This window comes from Nyctibius grandis, chromosome 4, assembly GCF_013368605.1.
Source record: "Nyctibius grandis isolate bNycGra1 chromosome 4, bNycGra1.pri, whole genome shotgun sequence".
NCBI classification, from domain to species: Eukaryota; Metazoa; Chordata; class Aves; order Nyctibiiformes; family Nyctibiidae; genus Nyctibius; species Nyctibius grandis.
This window is the reverse complement of record NC_090661.1, coordinates 85,683,756-85,704,586: the sequence shown is the minus strand read 5'-3', so window position 1 is coordinate 85,704,586 and position 20,831 is coordinate 85,683,756. Positions and strand designations below refer to the sequence as shown.

The following is a 20,831-nucleotide window of genomic DNA, read 5'->3' as shown; positions in this document are numbered from 1 at the left end:
TCAGATAAGAACCAAAAAAACCCCACTATGCATACAAGTCCGGCAAACTGACACCAAATATTTATTTTCATACAACATTTGCTCAGTGTCTTCACGTGTAAGTCACCTTGTCACTCCCTCAACAGTTGAAGATTTCATGACACCGCTCACCTTGAGCTATACTCTTCCTCACCTTGGTGATTAACTGCCAGGAAATGCCTTAAGGCCTGACCTTGAGCATACTTTATGCACATAAAGAAAACCACATGAGAAATGCCTTCGCAGTATTCCCATAGCAATATCAGTAATACATGATTGCAGGATTGATCAAGACACTGAACCCTATTTTTAAATGTAATACTGCAAAATAACCCTGCTGCTCTTACAGCTATTTAAAATATTATAAAAAAAATGTAAGCATGAAATTTACGCCTACAGAATTGTATGGCATTTGGGAGCAATGCTTCCTACACTCTCCTGTGATCTACAAAACTCTGGATTTGTCAGCACTGGCCTTTGGTTTAGTTATTCATAGCTTTAGCACCTAGACAAACAATACACCAGGCAGAAATGCATTTAGGAAGTCAGAAAATCCAGCTGTTACAGAGTAACACAATATATTGCCTCAGCAACATCCACTACAACAAACCTGGACTCCATTCTCCTGCGAATATTTCATGAAGTTATGGGTCTGTAACCCATTTTCTAGGACCCAATGGTCTAAGGCAATTTATCAAATACGAGCTAACTACAGCTTTGGACAGTCCACCACCTTAGCCTGCAATGAGGAGAACACCCACTTCTGTGAAGACAGAACTTTCTCAAAGCCGGTCTTCACCTGAGGAATGAACCCCGGGAACTACAGTCCATCCAAGACCTCATAATCTCACCACTTTCTATTCTCAGTAAAAGATGTGGGTTTTTCTGCCCATGACTTCCCAGACAAGCGTTCAGAACTATGTGCATATTAAATAAAAAAATTCCAAACCCAAAGGAATTCCCCCAGAAGAGACTTTTTGCCACCCTTTTGAAACAGGACAGTGCATCTACGTGTGAGAGAAGTGAACGATATTCCTCGGTGCACTTCAGAGAGATGCCTTAGATCCTACAGGGGTGAGAAGGAGGTACGTGAGCAGAAATAGCTTATGAGAGAGTTACAGATGCTCAGCGAAGATGCCCAGTGGACACAAGTTCCTCTTTTTTTTACGTTCTTTCCCTTTCTGTTCTGATGACAGTCTTTCACGTGTATGGAAATTATTTAAAAATACAGTACTGTTAAAAGTTTGATTTCTCTCCGAAACACGATAACGCTCTGAACTCTGCTCCCCACTATACTGTAATCACCTATTTTTGTAGACGCAGTGAAATCGGCAGCTTCACCCAGCCCAGGCTCGCTGCTCCCCCGCCTCGCCGCACACCCACAAGTAGCCAGTGTCACCATGAAGCCCACGCCACACCCACGCACCGAGAACCGCTCCCTCTCCGCTCCTCGCCCCACGGCGCACCCCGCCTGAGGCGGCTCACACCTCTGGGTCCGCCCTGCCCGGAGGAGGGCCATTTCCGACGGGCCTCTGGGCATCGCGGTACCTGGCACCCGGGGTGGTGATGGGCCGGACCGGTGGCGCACCGGGGACATTCGCCAGGGCAGCGGAGTTGATGAAGCTCGTACCGGCCCCGGCTCCCACCGCTCCCCGGCCCCGGAAGGGGCAGCGCACGGCACGGCACAGCACTGCACGGCACGGCACCTTTTTCTTCCTCTGCCCGCAGGGACCATTGGCACAAAGCAGCAGGATGGAGGCGGGGAGGCGGCGCCCCTGCCCACACTCCCCCGACCGGGGAAGGCGACGGCTGCTTACCGGGTCTCGCATCCGTGTGAGCGGCCCCGGCGGGGCCGGTGCTGGAGACAAAGAGAGGGGCGACCACCCCGCCGCGGGGAGGCGGGGGGGAGGCAGGAGCGGCGGGGCGGCCTGGGCCTCCGCCGCCCGGCCTCGCCTCTCCCCACCGGGACTCGGTGCCCTGGGCGCCCTGCGCAGGAGCGGCGGGCGGGGCGGCAGGTGCCGGCGGCGGCGCCGCGGAGAGTAGCCGAGCCGAGCGCCCTGCGCCGCCGCAGCCGGCCCAGGTTACGGTGCGGGGCGAAGGGAGGAGCCTGCGCGGCGCCGGGGCGAGCGGCGTGGCCGCGTCCCGCTCTGCGCCGCGGGGTCCGCCGCCACCGCCCGCCGCTGCAGCCCAACGGCCGCGGGCGCCGCCTCCCGCACGGGGCCGCCGCTGCAGCCCAACGGCTGCCGGGTGCGAGGGGGAGCGGCGGCGGGAGGTGCCTGGGGTGAGGGGAGGCAGGGGGACCCCGCGGGCGATGCCGCAGCGCGGCCCGTGCTCACCTGGCGTGTGTCCCTTCCGCGCTTCCCACGTCGCTGGTGTCGATGCCGCCATCGCCGCAGTAAGCCCGCACCTGCCTGGGCACTAGTGGGCACGCACGGCTCGCGTGGGCTCATCTACGCCCGGGATGCGGCTAACGGAGGGGAAACATAGCGCTGCTGCTGAGGAAGGTGTCTGTGGGTGAGGAGGAGGAGGAAGGTTTAAATGAAGGTGCCGTGGTCAGTATGGAACTGTGGTGCCTGGGAAGAGGGAGCACTGGAGAGAAGGGGACTGTCTCCCCTAAGGCAGAGGAGGCAGGGGCATGCAGTAGGAAGAGAGGCTGCCAGCCTGGGTTTCTGAGGCAGCCATGCAGCAGTGCTGTGGGCTGGCCCAGATCTCGGCTATGAATGTCCAGCCAACACAGCAGTCACTCCATGATAAGTTTGGATGACCTTCTTGGCGGCCTTCTGCTGAACTTGCTCAACAGATATTCACTGTATTGATGTCTTTCCTGGGGCCCAAACCTGGACACAGAAGTCTAGATGTGGTCTAAGATACTTGTATTTAGCTCATCCTGCACCCCCAAGCATGGTCAGGGCATTTCCTTTCCTACCTTCCGTTGTGTGCATGGTTGTTCTGGCTGCTTGGCATCCCAGCCTTGAAGTACCACTCGTGGTGCTGGTGGCTGTGGTATGGGCAACAAGTCTTGGTCCTGGCTTTAAGAACAGGAGGGATTGATTGAGGCAGGCAACAAAAATCCTGTTTGTTTGAACACTTACCTTGTTATCTTGGATTTTTCATGCAGTGCCAGTGGTTCACTGAGTTTGGCTGAAAGTCTTAAAAAATACAGGCTCCAGTCTATGCCATGGAGGGGTTCCTCTGTGCTGTAGTGGGGCTGTTGAGTTAATCCCATCCTGAAGCAGAAATACAAGGGACCCTTACAGTGCTGCAAGGATGTTGTCTGGGTAGTTAATAGTCTTCCAAGGGGAAGTGTAAGGGGTGGGTGTTTCTTTTGTCCAGACACCGGCCATTCCAGGACTGCATTCCTGATGGACGGCAATAAGAATCACAGAATCACAGAATGTTAGGGATTGGAAGGGACCTCGAAAGATCATCTAGTCCAATCCCCCTGCCGGGGCAGGATTGCCTAGACCATATCACACAGGAACGCGTCCAGGCGGGTTTTGAATGTCTCCAGAGAAGGAGACTCCACAACCTCTCTGGGCAGCCTGTTCCAGTGTTCGGTCACCCTCACCGGGTGAGATAAGGTTTGGTTGCAGGAAACTCTGGCAAGTGCAGAGCCTATCTGATAAGCATTTGGAAATTGTTGTCTTCCATTAGAGAGTTCGACAATCCATTGTAAAACTCATTTAGGCCAGAGGTGATGTTGGGTTGAACGTTAGGCTGATTTTGGTATTCAGTATGGAAGATGCTGCATGTTGTGTTCTTTCCCAAGCAGTGTTGGTCACTGACCTGAATGCTTCCCTGTAACCTCTTGCAGCACGTGTCTGTGACTGGTGCTTCTTGAACAGCACAGGAAGACTCTCTAGAGCAGTTTGAACTTGGTGTCCTGGGGTGCCCCTTGGCAGCTTCTTCCAAGATGAGTGAGCTTAATCTCAGACCTGTGTCCACACAAACATGTTTTGAGGAACTGCTAGATCCTTCTTCATTCATTTCCCCAGAAAGGACAGTCCTCTTGCTTTCTTCGGTCAGGCAGAGCCATGTGCTCTGGTTCACAGAGTATCTGAGTTAGTTCATGGTTAGCCCTGATTCTGCAGCATGTGAAAGGCACCACTTGTGAAGGTAGAAAGAGTTTGGTGTTGCAATTCTTTGTTTTCCCTCCCTTCCATCATATGTTTTGTGCAGTGTCACACTGTCAGGTTCATCATGTGCATCTTGTCAGAGTGTTAGGTGGTGCTGCAGAAAGTGAAAGCAGAGGTGAAGGGCTTTGCTGCCACACAGTTCAAAGAGGTGCTTGCTTCCTCTTTACCTAAGCTGGAATTCTTGTTCCTGCTCCCTCTCCCTTCAGACCTAGAGCTCTTGTTTCTATTGGTTGTAATGTCTGATGTGCCTATTCCAGGTCTGCCCTGCTATGCTGTGGGGGTGGGCTAGGTCTGTTCTGGGTTCTCTGGGGTGGTCAGGACAGTGGGGTTTATAAATAATGTGGTGTAAGTGAGAGTAGCCACTTTGTGATCTCTGTGTCTTGGACTGTGGACTTCTCCAGCTGTAAGCTGTTCCCAGTGGTACCACAGGCTGCTAGACAAGATGTGTCATCTCCTTAGCATGTGTTTCCTGTATTGCATGAGCCAAGCATGTTTTGCTAATGTATAGATATCTATCTTGCAGATTATCATCAAATGGCTTTCATTTGCCACAAGTCTTGATTGAGGAATCTGGGCTTAATCCCCCACCCAGAAACACCCAGAGTGCTTGAGCTACCCTGTCTTGGTCTGTAATGATGAACCCTTTGATGTGATCTTTCACCTCCTGTATTAATCTTCTGGGTGAGCAGGTGAGATGCACTAACACAGTGAACTAAGAAGCTGGAAGAACTTGCAACAGCTTCTTTACTGACAGTGGCAGGAATACTTCTTGAGATGGATGCTGTAGTCCTTTGAGTGCAAGCTGCTGCTGTGTCTGCATCTCCTCAATCCTTGGTTGCCAGGTTATGAGCATGAAGACATTTGTGCTCTTTGTAGTTAGGGCATGAACAAACTATTAGTTAGTGTGAGGGTAGGTGAGTATTTGCATCTGTCCAACAATCAAGTGATGTCCCTCTGACATAGGTTTTCTGAGTTTGGATTCCTTGGCATTTGGGCCATTAAAGCCAACTACTGTCTGCTTAGATGACAGGATAGTCTTACAGCTGAAGGTGTTTTGGGGCTGGCTTGCTGCTGTTGGTAATATGAGGAGAGGAAAACAGGCCAAGCACTCTATCAAGGGGATAGATGATTTAATTTATACAAAAATCAGTAATACTTCAAAGAAAAATAAGTATATCTCATTTTTGGGTTTTCATGGGATAACACCTCTGTCTCAGGTTGAATATGGGGTATTGATCTACAAGAAAAGAGAAAGTGAAATCTTAGTTGTAGCAAAATCAGTCCTATAAAAGCTAAGATCTTCCAAAATAAGTGATCCCTGATGTGTTCCTTCTAACATGTTTGTATTTTCAGTGGTCATTCCCCATGTACCTCAAACTCCTCAGAGTCTCCGGTCACCAAAATAATGTAACACCATGGAAAACAATGAAAGAAAATTACAAACCAATCTACAAAGCCCTGTAAAGCCCTGTACCAATCCCTGTACCCATATTCTACTGCTAAATACTAATCTTTGGGGTTTTTACTGGATGAATGAGTTCCCTGTGTGAAGTTTTAAGGGTGTTTTATTGTTATTTCAATCATTTTCCAATAAATTTTCTCAGTTGCTTCAAGGCCCCAGATGAAACTGAGATGTCCCCAAGTAGGAAAATGCTCATTGTAAATAAGATTAGTCCATGGTAAATAGGACATTTTTTTGTCTTCTGTTGTTTGAACTGTTTTATGGACTGTTGCATTAGTATTTACACCTAATCCATGAGGATTTGATCTATACATCTTAAAAATGGAGATTAATAAAAGCTCATTGTTACTGAAACTTTGAGAGAAACAGTTGCTGGAAGACTATGAAAAAACAATGATAAATGCTTAGGGTGTAAGAAGAAAGGATACTTAGCAAACTATAATACAGGGTACCTGGTAGATAATAGCTTTTATATAGCAGTGATCCTTACAGAAGTTAAAAGTGGTTTTAGATTGCCTATTATTTGTTTGTTTCAGACAGAACAGTTCTTAGAAAATTTTCCCATACTTTGCAAGGGTCAGTTTAGAAAGTACTTCTTCCTTTAATAACTTCTAATGAGAAAGAAAGATAGTTAACAGAGAGACACATGTTCCAACCAGGTAGTGACGTTAACTCTTTTGTATCCAGGCAGTCCTAGCATTACCTATGATTGAAGCCTCTGAGTGACCAACATAATATACATCCTTCTGTCCAGTTTTATTCCAGCTCTGCTGGAATATTGTATTTACCTATCCCATCGAAGATAAAGGGGAGAAACACAAAAAGCTAGCAGACAATTCAGCTATCACAGTGTGAGTTACTGAATGGCAGTTTGTTCACTGCACCAAGAAGAACCCATTGAAAGGCGAGGTTGCACACTTTGTCTGCATTCTTGCTTGAGTGAGTTATTTTATGATAAGCAGCACCGGTGCATGACATTCTGAAAGACCAAATTGCACCATGGAGCAGGAGAGGTAAAGAGGCATCTAACCTGTGGTTAGGATGTTTAGCAGGGACATGGAGGTTTCTTGTCCCCTGAGTCTGTGACAGATCTAGATCTGTACTGCTGCCTGTCTCGAGGAGTGCTGTGACCACATTATTTTGGGAATAAGAGAAAAGTCCAACTTTTTTCAACACTTTCTGCCTAAGAACATGGTCTCTGCTGCTGTGGTTTGTACAGAAGCTGTCATGGTCACTGGTTCCACACCTGTCGCTTGTTTTCTGAACTGCTGTTTGCAGATTGCTCAGGAACAATTCTTCATTAGCTAATCCTAGAATAAAAATACAAGTGATTCAAGGGTGTGTATTTAGCATCATGCACATATTCCTAAATCTGTTGTTCAGTGAACACCAGGACATGCAATGACCAGTTTGCTCTGAATTAGCCTGCTTTTGTAGGGTTTCTTGAGTACTGAATTAAGTTTGAAAACATCATGTAAACTGGTTCTCAGAGAGGATGCTAACAAGATTTCTTGCTACTTCCAAGCGATTTCCATGAACTCTATGAAAACATAGTATCCTTGGAGACTTCTGCCTAACTGCTGAATTAGTTGTAGTCAGCCCAAGGGCTCAGACCTCACTGAAATAGGCCTGGTGCAGCAAATTCTCTGGAATGTGGGTGCTAATCATCTGCTGTCTTGTGTGGGCAAACAGAGTGCAGTAAGTCTTTGTTAGTAAACAGAACCTGAGAGTAACCACAGAAACCATTCTGCTTTATAAAGTAGCATGCTGCCTGTGGAAAGATCAAGAAAGTGATTTCTCAATGAAAAGCATCACAGCTTGGCAAGTCTGATATCCGTGCTTAGTGAGAGATACAGACCTTTCTCTGCTGTATTCCCAGCTAAGACCATACTGCATTTTTTTTGTTTTATAGAATTGTCAGCCTGGAATGATCTGCAAGATTTTGCCTAGTTTCACCTCATGCCAGCACGTGGGATGTATGATATTGTTTCTGGTATTGTTAGTAGGAATCGAATGAAGAGCAAAATATAGGTAAACCCAGCTGAACAGGGAAAAGAGACAATGAAAGTAATGCATATAAAAAGAGTCCAGGAAACACAAGACCTAGCTAGTCGGTGTAGGAGAATGTCCATTCCTTAGGATCTGGATGTGAAGAAATACTGACAAGGAACAGTTTTTCACCTTTGAGGTGTTATTTACTCCTCTGTGTCTTTAAGCCAACGGAATATTCACCACATGCTGAAAAAATCAATCTATTGGGAGGATCCTAGTGAGGTTTGTCACAGGTGTGTGTAGTGTACATTTCTGTTACAAGCCAACCTATTTTTCTTCTGGTAAACAGCCATTGAAAGGGTTAGAACTGGTGCCAGCAGCTGGAGGCTGTTATTGCAAAAATTACAAAAAGTAACTCTACAGTCAATGGAGCTATGCTGCTTTAACCAGGGAAGGATGGAGACAGCATGAGTAATTTTGTATGGCCTTCTACCTCACTGGAGAATAAATATGAAAAATGCATAGAAATATAAGTTCTCAAATGTAAGGAAGAGGGCTTGAACTCAAGATGGACAGTTACGTGCATATGTTTTAAAACTCATTTTAAAACATGCTTGAAATATAGGAAATATGGATTTAAACTATGAAGAGAAAAGAGATTTTGAGATGTCTGCAGACTCTTGAAATATGCACGCCTTACTCAGAAAGACTGTCTGAGTGTAGTACAGAAATACTATCAGCATTTTGTCTTCAGAGCCGTGAACACTCAACGGGGATGGTGACATCAACAATAATTTTCTTCCCAAGGAAGCTCTACTGCAATTAAAGTATGAAATTAGCAGGTTAAACATAAACCATATTCATTTCTTGGGCTGGGCTAGGACGAGAAGACTGAGTAATGGGTGATGAAAGTGGCTGGCCCACTTATTAAGAGACTGGAGCTAATTATACCATGAGCTCTCATTAAAGGTGTGGGATCTAGTTGCTTCCTTTTTCCCAGTAGGCATCTGAGGTGTTCTTGCAGAGGCTTTGGGATATGTTTTAGTCAGAATTGGCTTGGGTGGCAAACTAGCTACCATTCATAGTTACTTGTTTTAAATTTCATGCTTTTTTTTTTTCTTTCCCCCCCTCCCTTTCTTCACTTGTGAAATTTTCTTCTCTCTTTCCCTCTTCCCCTCCTCAGCCTGTTTTGCTACTTTCCTTTTTAAGGAACTGGAGGCTGTTATTGCAAAAATTACCAAAGAAAATGCTTCTCTGTTGTAACTTGTTCTGTCAATCTCCTGCAAGCTGCTGTTCTCATGTTTACCTCCGTGGGTTGGGTTTCTAAAGACAATTGTTTCATGTTAACATGTAGAAATCGCTTGAAGGAAATGCAGCTTAAGAAAGAGTGATACTTTTAAATTAAATATTAACCAGATTCAAACAAGCTCAAGAGCATTTCAAGTGAGGTTAACTTGTTGGGCTGGTGAAGAAGAACGAACCCAAGCAGCGACGGATAGGCATGGGGATACTCTATTCAGAGGTACGTGACCATTTTCTGCACAGTAACTGAAGCTATTGAAGATATGGATATTCACCAGGTTTGGTTTGTTCCCTTTGCAGCCTTCCATACACAGGCTTATACAGATCTGGCAGTTCTTTTCCTTTGGAAATGCTGTACTTCAGCTATTACAAATTGACAGAAGTACTGTTTGTAGGAGTAAGGAAAATGCAATAACCAGTGTAATTATTGTCACTTCACCGAGAAAGTATGTGTTTGACATTTTTGTTATTCTGTGTTGAGGTCAGAGTGATTCTGAGCATGGTGCAAACAACAAACAACTTTGCAAACTGCAAGCAATTCCTTGGTTTATGTTGATTGAATATAGATAATAAAGCCAATGCCTAAGGAAACATTCTCTCCCACCCCACGATTGTTTTAGGAATGTGATTTTTTTTTTTTATCTCTTATCTGTATGGGCTTGTCCCCAGATGATGGTCCATTTAGCATACCCCTGGATTTTAGCATAAATGCTACCTAAACATATTCATTGTTTTATAAATTTTCCATTTGCACACTTGGGAACAAATGAGGATTTTGGTCCTTTTTGACTGTCAGTACAGTGGATTGTACTGCTGTTTCTTTTTCTGGAGATAGCATTACATAGCTGTTCTTTTAAAAGCTTACATTTCTATGCTGAAAGCCATCCTTTTATTTTTAAAAGGCTGTTCACTGAAATCAAGTGTCTTCTCTTTCAGTATTATAGGAAGCTTGAATCTGTGCATTCATAAGGCGATGGGCTGGGTAGACTGCACCTTATTCTGAAAGGATTTGTTGCCTCTCTCCAGATCTACTACTCTGAGATAGCATTGTAAAAGCAAGCAGTGTCATCTAGCTTAATTAAAGTGGTATTTAGCCAATGTTCAAATGCTGTCCATATCTTCTGTGCTTATTAGTTAATATTTTCACATACATTAGTTCTCTTCCTTTAAAAATTTTGAGTGAGACACAGTTTTCTGGATAAATCATTGTTCATTTATACAGGATAGAAATCTAAAGAAGTGCAAATAAGAAAGTGTGTGTTGCCTGTTCTGAGGAGTATGGATTGCCTACAAGTGCATTCCTCAGCATCACAAACATGATTTAGACTTTCCTGTTCAGTTTGTAGCATGCCTCTGGATGAATTCTAGTGCATAAGAAGAGACTGTTGGATTGGTTCAGAATATCTGGACATTATGAAGTGACTCCTTTTTGTCTAAACAACTGCAAAGCATTGATGTAAGTTAGGCAATCCCCCGCAGTTCGCAAGGAGGAAGCAATTACAATCTGAAATTGCTCTCTCAGTTGCAAGACCGGCTTTACCCTAGCCTTCTGCCTATTGGCTGAATGCTTTGCCCTTAGTGCCATGCCTTTAACCTTTACTTCAGGTGTGGTAGAACTTGCTGAATAGCTCATAGTTTATCACTACCTCAGCAAAGCTAAGCATGGGGAGATGCAAGCAGCTCTGAAAACAAGGAGACAAATTCAGATGTGGCATTTATCTGGATCTGAGTAAACTCCCAGGTCCTGATTTCAATCACATGGCCCACAATTGATTAAAAAAAAACAACTTTAAAGAAATCAGTTGTGTAGAAGTATTATCTTGACAGAGAAAGCTTTTTTACTTTTCTTGCACCCCTTATCTGGTGATCTTGTACTGAGTGATCTCAGCCATGAAAACCCTTGCCTGTTCTGTGACTATTCACCTTCCCTGAAGCCTCAGATACTGAACAATGAAATCCTTTTCTGAAGGGCTTGAAGAAGAAGTATTGTCGAAGTAGTATTGTATTGTGGAAAGTGTTGTGGAAAGTGTTGTAGAGAGAGAGATTCTAATCTAACTATAGATATTTTGCTTTAAAACTGCATATTCAATTTTCCTTTGAACACCTTGCTTGGGTGAGCATCACTCAGTCACCAGCATACCTAATCTTCAAACTCTAATTTCCAGTCCCCAGTGTCTGCCCTTTCCTTTCTTCACTCCGGCAGAGCCATGTGCTCTGTCTAGTTCATGGTTAGCCCTGATAATGTGGCAGGAAAAGGCAACACTGGTGAGGGCAGAAAGAGTTTGGTGTTGTGATTCTCTGTTTTCCCTCCCTTCCATCATATGTTTTGTGCAGTGTCACACTGTCAGGTTCATCATGTGCATCTTGTCAGAGTGTTAGGTGGTGCTGCAGAAAGTGAAAGCAGAGGTGAAGGGCTTTGCTGCCACACAGTTCAAAGAGGTGCTTGCTTCCTCTTTACCTAAGCTGGAATTCTTGTTCTGGCTCCCCCTCCCTTCAGACCTAGAGCTCTTGTTTCTATTGGTTGTAATGTCTGATGTGCCTATTCCAGGTCTGCCCTGCTATGTTGTGGGGGTGGGCTAGGTCTGTTCTGGGTTCTCTGGGGTGGTCAGGACAGTGGGGTTTATAAATAATGTGGTGTAAGTGAGAGTAGCCACTGTGTCTTGGGCTGTCAACACCCCTAGTAGTTGAGAGCTCAGTTCCCACTGATGTTTTCCTCAGGGTTTTTTGTGTTATGGGAGCACTGGCCTTTGTTTCTCACACGTGCCTAAAGGAGATGCCATAGGCTTTATGTCCATGCTCCAGTTGCCAGTGCATCTCTACTGAGGGAAGTTGCAGGGGTTCTCCTGGCTGTCCTACACTGCCATGAGACTTCTGCACTCGCAGTCCTGCTCCTCTCACAGCTGAGCCGGAGTCAGAGACAGGAACTTTGGATTCTTCTCATACGGCTTCCGTCTTGCATGAGAAGCCCAGTTATTCTGATTATGTATCTCAGATTTATTTCCCTCTTCTGTATGATGAGTAGATAACAATAATTTAATAACCATAATGTGATTCAGAAGCTGGTGGTTAAGCTACGTCATTGCTGAGGTGGTCTTCTAACGCTGTAGAAAACTGAGTGAGGGCTTCCAGGCTTTTAGCCTCCATGCTTTTCTCTAAATGTAAAGGAAATGCGTTTTCTTGTGTTTTGGATGGAACCTTCTGCTTGTACATAACATTGTCCTAACTCTGTAACTGGCCTCACTGCTGCTGTTCCAGACAAGTGCTGTCTAACTCTGTGTATGTAGGAAACTCTACTAATAGTCTTCTGAGCAAAGTTTGGAGAATGTCCAAAACAGTCTTAAGCATGATTAATCCTAATTGAGATAGAGCTGCCAGAGTGGCAACCCAAAAAAGTGGAAGGTGGAAGAGGGGTTTGTGGCAGAGGCTTCACAGCCACAGAAATCCTTGCACACTTCTCAAGCTCCAGCCTGGAGCCAGTCAGGTTTTGTGTCCATTCTAGTGCTACTGGAAGCCTGTTTTGGAGCTGTACTCTGCACATAGCTAGAAATCTCATTCTAATTTTCATGGTAAACTTCTTGGCCAGATAGATCACCTTTTTTACCATGTTCCTTGAAATTAATTGGCTCTTCTTCTCTAATACTTACCCTTTAACTTATTTTGGAACACTTACAGCCTTGTCTCTTTTCTTCCTAGCCAAGCTAAGCAAATTAGTCTTTGTTCAAGCTCTTTATATTCCTCAGTTGTGTAGAGGTTTTGTGCTCCTCCCATAGCCTGATCTCATTTTTGGACCCAGATGGCAAGAACTGTATCCACTACCCCAGTTAAGTGCCTTCTGCAACAGCTCTCTTCTCTTTCTGTGAGAAAGACTGCTTACTTAATATAACGTTTACCACTGATTGCTGTTTCTGATGCCTTTCTTACACAGATGACTGCCACCTATTTGTAATTTTTCTTATCTTTATTCTTTTCTAACACATTTTTTCTGAAGTCCTGTTGTAGTCTCTTAGGGAGTGGTAAGTGCTCCATCATTATTCATGGCTCTAGAAATGGGTTCAACGGTAGTGTGAGATCTGGAAAAAGATCCCACGGGTCAATGAGAGTATCAGTCAGAAATTCTTTGGGATTAATGGCCTAGCAAGTAAAACTCTTTGAGGCAGTACAGAAAGAAAAGCACAAAAGCATATAATTTGGTGACATGAGCTTCTGAACTAGCAAGAATCAGACTAGAAAGAAGCCAAGTTGTGTGGTAAATGGCTGGGACTTGAGCAGTTGTTCATCCAAACACCAAATCTCTTAAATAAGTAAAGCAATACTTAAAAGCAAGAAAAGTAGGGAAATCAGAGGCGCAGATAGACTCCACTTGATCTTCTCTTTCCTGGACATGAAGATACAGTATTAGACACTGGCATGACAGAGAGTGAGGTTCTAGAGCAAACTGATCATTTAGATGGCACTGATGTGCCGGTCACTTACAGCAAGAGGGATTTAAAAGAGGGGTTTGTCCTCAAAATCATTAAAACAATTCTGGTTCTGGAGGAGTGTATAATAGCATATGGCACACATAGGCTTTTAAAAGAATATAGACAGATGATGCAAATTTTCAATGTTGCATGTATTCTTTGTAGCTTTTTGTCCAATGTAATAAAAATAAAACAAGAAGTGGTGCAAGGTCTGATAAGCATGTAAATACTTTCTCTAGAAAGGAAAATCACTTCTCTTATGCAGCTGTCCAGAAGACTAAGCAGCAATCATGCTGGAGGTAAACTTGTCTTGTAGATCAAAACTTGTCTGAAGTGAAAGTGTAAATGAGATGAATCTTTTTAATGTAAAAAAAAAAAAAAAAGAAAGAAAAAATAACTGCAGGGCAGGGGGTGAAGAAACGGCTCAGAATTCAGGGCTAGACCTTGTTCAGGTAGTGTGTTTAGGATATGATAAAAGGAGGATGGGAAGGAAAAACTGCAGATAATATTTAGAGAAGATGTCTATCTTGGAAAATGCTGAATAAAACCCTCATTATTGAAGACAGAAGAAAAAGAAAGAAACTTACTCTCTTTTTGACTGGAGACCTTCAAATGTTACCAGCCTGCCAGACTTCCCACTGTCATTTTCAGCCTGTATAAGGCCATTAGTACTCCTGTCATTCTCAGCCTCTCCTCAGTCTGAGTTCTTGCTACAGTCAGGGAAGAAATTGCAGGTTAGGTCAAGGGCACATAGAAATGCTGAGCAGAGACTTGAACAGCAAGCAGTTCTCAAAAGCCAAGCAGGATCTGAGCTGTGGGCACACATGCATGTATTTTTTAGTATGAAGTTTAACTTGAAGCCCTAGAAAAGAAACATTGTGGAGGTTTTAGGCTTTTAGTGGGTTTTTGACGTGTTTTTTTGTTTTGTTTTGGGGTTTTTTTGGTGTTTTTTTTTGTTTTTTTTTTTTTTAACCTTTTTAGCTCAGCTTTCATTTGAAGTGTGTTTCTGTTCTGGGAATTGATGAGTCAGAAGCTGTACCTCTTGTTCAGCAGTGCTCATCCAAAGGGAAAGCCTGCTGTAAACTGAGAGAGGCGTGGGCTTGTCAGTGCTTGCTGCTTAATACAGTGACCAACTCCTGTGAGATCTGAAGCCGTTTTTTTAATGGCTGCAAATGAACCGGATTTATTTCTTGGATTATAGACACATCGTTCAAATGGAACAGAAAGTTCATTCCACTGTGCAACGGCTGTGACTTCTCAGGCTGAGAGCTGCTCTGTGGCAGCTGCTGGAGTATCTCTTATCACCATCTTCTGGAAGTCACCTAGAACTACAACCTCTGTCAGGAGCGCTTGGTGGTGTCTTAGGTTGTGCAAGTAGTAAGTCAGAACGGGAAGAATGGATGTCTTAGTGAAATGTGTGCTGATGAATATTATCTTCTCTCTTCAGCCCATTTGCCAGGCAGCTTATAATAACGATTTCAATGAAGTTCAGCTCCTTTTGGAGCACAACAGCAACTGTCTGAACATCCAGGATAGCTTCGGTGGAGACACACCCTTAATCTGTGCATGCAAACAGGGAAACAACAGGATAGTTAGCTATCTTCTAAAAAGAAGTGCTGATGTCAATCTCAGAAACAAGGTAAGTGGACACTGATGACTCCTTTGCAGAGACTGTTCTTTCAGATTTTTGAAGTGTGAGTGTGTGAATAGTGACAGTACTGCCAAACCTGAGGTTTGTTTCCGACTGAGGCATAAGTATAGCCCTCAAATCACAGTTTAATAAACCTTTATGTTTCTATTTGTCTCCTCATTTAATTTCCTAACTTGCCATTGCACACAAGATAATAAACATTGCCAGCCTGAATTTCTCTCTGTGTTCACATTCCCAGTTTAGGTAATACTGCATGGCATCCCCAGTCCCCAGTAGGTTCTGCCGGCTTACCCATCCAGCACTCTGCATTCATTTTGCCCTCCAGCTTCTATCTGTCCCTTCTGTAACTTTTCTTTTCCCTCTGTCTTTTTCTTCACACCGGTTAAAAGGAAGGTCTGAAGGAGACCCTGTCCATCTCTCACAAACGTATCCTTGAGAAGAGACTGACTCTATGAAAACCTTCTTTATTCCCTCTGCAGACCTGCTTTTGTCACATTATTTGGCACATAATAGCATGCTCGAGGGTGAGGATGGAAGCCTTTGTTCTTCACCTGTTTCCTATTTTAAAAACCTACCTGCCTTGCACAATAGCTGTGACTGGCTATTTTCCCTAAGGTGATGAGGGAGTGCTTGTGGTAGATTTCCTTGTAGGTTACAAATAAAAAGCCACCAAAAGTTGCGTGTTCTGGCTTCATTACTAATTTATTCTTAAGATTTTAAGGGTGATAAATAGCCAGGAAAAAAACCCACAGAGTCAATTCTATTGTATCATCTCATACTCCAAGGCAATGTTTAGCAAGTTCCTACACATTTGTGGGCTGTCTTATATCTCTGATTTCCAGTGCATTTGTTTATTTCATAGGAGGGCAGCAAATGTTCTTGAGGTCAGAGGTATATTCTATCCTATCTATTCTTCTTCATCTGATGGAGATCTTCATCAGACCTTCCATCAGATGGAGAAGGCTCTCCATCTCACCCCAAAGTCCCTTTGAAAGGGTTCAGTATTTTGCGGTAAGATCATTCCAACTGAATGGGCAGCCATTTACTAGCTGTTCCTGGCTTGCTTAGGCGCTTCTCTGCTTCAGCTTCATGAATGGAATCAGGCCCTTGGGTGCAGAGCTTGACCGTGGAGCTCAGGACTGAGAACGGGCAGCAGAGCATGACACAGAAAGGCTTCTGTGGGTATTTTCTGCCCCAGTGTAACACTGTAACATAGTTTGACAACCTGTAGGAAGTTTAACCCTTTAGTTGCTTTGGTATACTCAGTATTCAAAGATTTTTTTAAACTCTCTTCTCACTAGGAATCTGCTGGCGGTGTTGCTACTTGCCTGTGTTTCTTGCATGTGCCATAAGCTCTCTTACATCTTTGCTTTGGTAACCAGCACCTCTGTAAGACAAAGAGCTGTGGGGATTCTTCCTGCTGATTTAACTTGGTGAGCAGCAGTAGCAGCCACATGAGATGTCCACTCTGCTCTCTTTCCCTCTGCAGCCATGTCCAGGTTCACAGACATACACGTGGAATCCTTTGCACGTGTAGCCCAATTTCCGTGAGCCTGGATGTGTTAAATGTGCTTCTACTTGAAGGAAGCAAAATGCATGTGTCTGTTTCTGCTTGAAAATCAGAGAAATATTTCTAATAGATAACACAAAAGAAAGCTTGTGAAATATAAAATAGTCTATTATTGTCAATATTAAACAAATATATCCAAGTCACTGAATCTGGTACTGATCGGAGTTATTTTGTGTTTAGAAAGACCGCACATGTCTGCATTATGCTGTGAGAAAACGGTTTACCTTCCTTGACTATGTGCTCATCATAATCCTCATGCCAGTTATGCTTATTGGATATCTTCTTATGGTGAGTTTGGATGAAAGCAGGAAAGCCCCTGTACCTTTCCCTTTCCCCTTATCACCTTTCTCATGGCAGTATTTCAGGCCAGAAACCTGTATAAAATATGGACTGCATTTTTTAAAGCAAGGACTGATGGAGAGCAACAGAATAAGCAGGGATTTTGCTGTGAATATAGCTAGTGAAGGAACAGAATTGTATCACTGCATCAGTCTGGCATTTGCAGAAGCCAGACACTCTCTGGAAAAAAAACAACAACTAGTATTTAGCCAAAATCTACTTAGTACTATATACAGATGGACTGTCTTACTGTGTTACTCTTTCCTTTGTGCGAAACAGGTCTCAAAGACTAAACAGAATGAAAACCTGATCAAGATGTTGCTTAGAGCTGGAGTGGATGTTAATGCTACAGACTTTGTAAGTGGGTTTATACAAATGCAAATGTGTTTTGTATGCATGCAACATTACTAAAAACAAGACCAGAATCTTCTAGCAGTATAGTCCTGCTTTCAGAGTAGGATCAGGTACTGAACTGACTGTGATGTAGCAGGAGGATTCAGTGTTTCTCCTTGACACATAGGCAACAGTTTTGTAATGTACACAGAAATAATTCTCCACTGATCAACTAATTCTCCCTTTCTGACCAATGCCCTCTTAAGAGAATCCAAGCAAGCTGGCTTGAGATACTTACGTATTAAATACCTGATGCTGTAAAGATTCTGCTGATTTAAGGGTCTGAGTTTATCATCACCATTTATGAGTTCTTGGACTGGAGAAGATTTGTGGGCAAAGGTCGTGCCACGGTGCTGGACCCTGTGTCTTCTCTTGATCTTTGGAGTGCACTGATCTGACACGTGTAGGGTTCTGTATTCACCACCCTACTTGGGTGTGGCAAAGAGCTCCTGTCCTATAAGGCAGAAAAGGAGAACCCCCAACTTTGACAGCACCAAATTCTAAAACACTGAAGTGTGAGCAAACAGTATTGATTAAGACATAGTTGTTGAGATCAAGATCATGGAATCTTCTGAAATTAATAAAGAATTATTTGCTTCCTGATAAAGGTAACAGACCTGTTTTAGCAGCTGTATCCTGGGCGAGGAATGATTTTTTTGTTCCTGTTGCTTTTATGAGAATGCACTTGTTTGACTGTGTAGTGTACTGTGACAGGAAATTATATGTGTCTTTTGCGTCCTGCTGTTAGGGGGAAACTGATAAGGCTACAGGTAGTTGTACTTGCCTAAGGTCTACTAAAGAAGTAATAGAACTAAAACTCATCTGCTTCTGTTTCCCTTCAGTCTGGTAGCACAGCCCTTCACTATGCTTGTGAAATGAAAAACCAGGCAGCCATTCCTCTACTGCTTGAAGCTCACGCAGACACTTCTGTAAAGAATCAGGTAAGAAGCTGAAGTTGATAAATGTATTTCCTCATCGTGATGGTGAACCGGTATGTTGCAGGGCTCAGCTGATGTGCAGCAGTTTAAAATAAGCTGCTTCCTGGCAGCAGACTTGTTTACTGTGTGGTATAAAGCAATGTTTGCTCCATTGCCTTTGCTGGCAAGAGCAACTCTGAAGTCTAAATCCTTCACTGCTGAATTTCTACCAGTAAACACTGCCTGCATGTCCACTGGATTGGCAGATCTTTTAGCTGTCTTTACAGTACCAATTCTGAACTCAGAGCTACTCTACAGTTGTTCTTAAGATGCAGGCTGCAGGGGAGTGGTGAGAGCCTTCGTAAGTGCTTTCTGTGCCACTGGACACCATTCTTCTGAGAGGGGCTAAGTCAAGCTGCTTCTGTCATCAGCAAAGCTCAAATGTTGTCCAAATAAATATTGACCTGGGAGTATCTGCATTACTGAGTTGAGGTGAGCAATGTATTGCTCATGTTGCTCTTGAAATCAGCTCTTAGCTTAGCTGTGCACTGAATTTGGACATCAGCCCCAGGAAACAGTGGAATGGCTGTCACTCCTGGAGGGGAGGACTCTGCCCCGGCTTCAGTGAGAGTTGTATTAGACCCAGCATGTTCTGAAACCTTTGTTTTAGAGCAAGGATGTGACAGTGAAACTTACGCAGGAGAATACTGCATTGGGGTGGCAAATTTGGGAAAGCTCTTTTTACTTGACCCGTATCTATCATATTGCAATACATTTCATCTGTTTCTTTCAGGATGGGGAGACTCCTTTAGATATAGCAAGAAGATTGCAGTTCCATAACATTGAAAACATTCTAAGGAAAACTTCCTAGCCATCAAGGACACTTGAATATGCAGAAAATTACCTCATCTGGCAATCCGTCTTGCACAGCAGCAGGAGTCCTGCAGAGAGTTGAGGACTGTTACTTGATACAGACTGGGTCCAAATCCACCCATTCCTTGCTGCAGACTTTGACTATTTTGTGTGAGACTTGTCAGTACCCCCAAGGCCATGTGGGCTGAAAGGAGTTAATTTGATTTTACTAAGCCATGAATATTTACAATAGTGTTCCAATATTGCCCTTCCCATCTTCTTCCCCAGTTTTATTACTTGACTTGTGCAGACTGTGGATTTTGAAAGCTAGCTATAGCGTTTCTGGAAGCTTAAACATTGCATATGACGGTTGGCAGCCAATGCAAAAATAAAATATCCTGTAGAGTGTGTGTTACTTGTTCCATAGGGGACATGCTTGACAGCTGAACAATATGCCAGAGCAGCTTATACAAAAAGTCTGGCAACCTTCATCTTTGTATTTCTCTTCCTACAACGTGAGCAAGTGGGAAAACAGATCTCTCAGCTTAGCGCTTCCTCCTTTCATCCTTGCTTACAAGCTTCACACACCTGTATTCCCACTATGTTGCTACAAGGGAAGGATTATCTTCTTTTTTTTTTTAATATAAGAAACATCAAAAAGGGATTCTATGAGTTGCTGGAAATCACAAAGCAAGCCAATTCTCAGGTCACTTTAATGCATTAAGAGATAATGATGAAAATGTTTGGCGCAGAAGAGAAACAAGTCACTTGACTACTTTTCTAATATTAACAGTATGCTAAAGAAAAAAAAATCAATAAATGATATTTTGCTGATGGGAACCAGCTGTATCATTCCCAGGGGACTGGACAGGATAGCATTCTTTTCAGAGTGGTGCATGCCGCAGGGGATGCATATACCAAAATAATAACAACAACAACAACGAGAGTAATAATAATAATAAATTCATGAACCTTCTCTTGCATAGATAAAGGCAGAAGAAAATGTGCGGTGGCAAGCAATGTATTAATGTGGCCTGGCTGTTTGTGATTTAATAATGCAGCAATAAAGGGGAATCTCCTTTCAAACACTGCTGTATGTTGCTTTCTTAGTCTAATGGATCTTTATTTTTGTTGATAGTTTTGGCCATTTCCTGTAAGCTGTCATAAGTTCAGAAGATAGATGCCACGATCAGCACTGCTAATGGCTGCTAGACTGGGTGCATGGACAAGTTGGTGTATTTTTCCTGTGTTGCAGAGCACAGATATATTTTTCAGTGGAACCAAAGGGTCTTGGTTGGGTCATAAGAGCTTGAAGGCCCATCCAGAAACACCCCAGGAAACAAAGCTACCCTGTCTGAGCCTGTAATAATGAGCACTTCGGGTGTAACCTGGGGGCAGACACTCTTACCTACCAGATCAACTTGTAGGTGAGTAGATGTGAGGCACTTGCATGGATAATGAAGATGCTGTCTCTCTGGGCTAATGGCTGGAAAGGGGAAACAGCTGACTGCTTTCTTATGCTGCAGAAATTGCTTGAACAAAGAATGGTCAAGACACAGAGTTATGTAAAAATCAAAGCTGGTAGCTCAGACTGCTTGCAGCAACTTCATTGCCAGTGTCAAGAATAATTCATGGGGTGAAAGCTGTATTGCTTGAAGTGCAGCTTGCCTGATGGGTCTATACCTCCTCATTCTTCAGCTGCTACCCGTGGTCTTTGAAGTTGGGGGGTTTAGAGTGTG

At 43.7% G+C, this 20,831-nt stretch overlaps 1 protein-coding gene across 1 annotated transcript; it reads left to right on the top strand.

Moving 5' to 3' along the window:
* The first annotated feature begins 9,109 nt into the window (after positions 1–9,109).
* Positions 9,110–19,111, top strand: ANKRD22 (ankyrin repeat domain 22). Its single transcript, XM_068399979.1, has 6 exons — positions 9,110–9,130; positions 14,818–15,009; positions 16,772–16,879; positions 17,210–17,287; positions 18,166–18,264; positions 19,034–19,111. Exons 1-6 carry the CDS (start codon positions 9,110–9,112, stop codon positions 19,109–19,111), a joined length of 576 nt encoding a protein of 191 aa, XP_068256080.1.
* Positions 19,112–20,831: the final 1,720 nt, after the last annotated feature.

Excerpts from the sequence above, each read along its gene's own strand:
- ANKRD22 (XM_068399979.1), top strand. The coding sequence starts at position 9,110 with ATGGGGATACTCTATTCAGAG. Across the intron at positions 15,010-16,771 it reads ATGTCAATCTCAGAAACAAG|AAAGACCGCACATGTCTGCA; the intron begins GTAAGTGGACAC and ends TTTTGTGTTTAG. Across the intron at positions 17,288-18,165 it reads ATGTTAATGCTACAGACTTT|TCTGGTAGCACAGCCCTTCA; the intron begins GTAAGTGGGTTT and ends GTTTCCCTTCAG.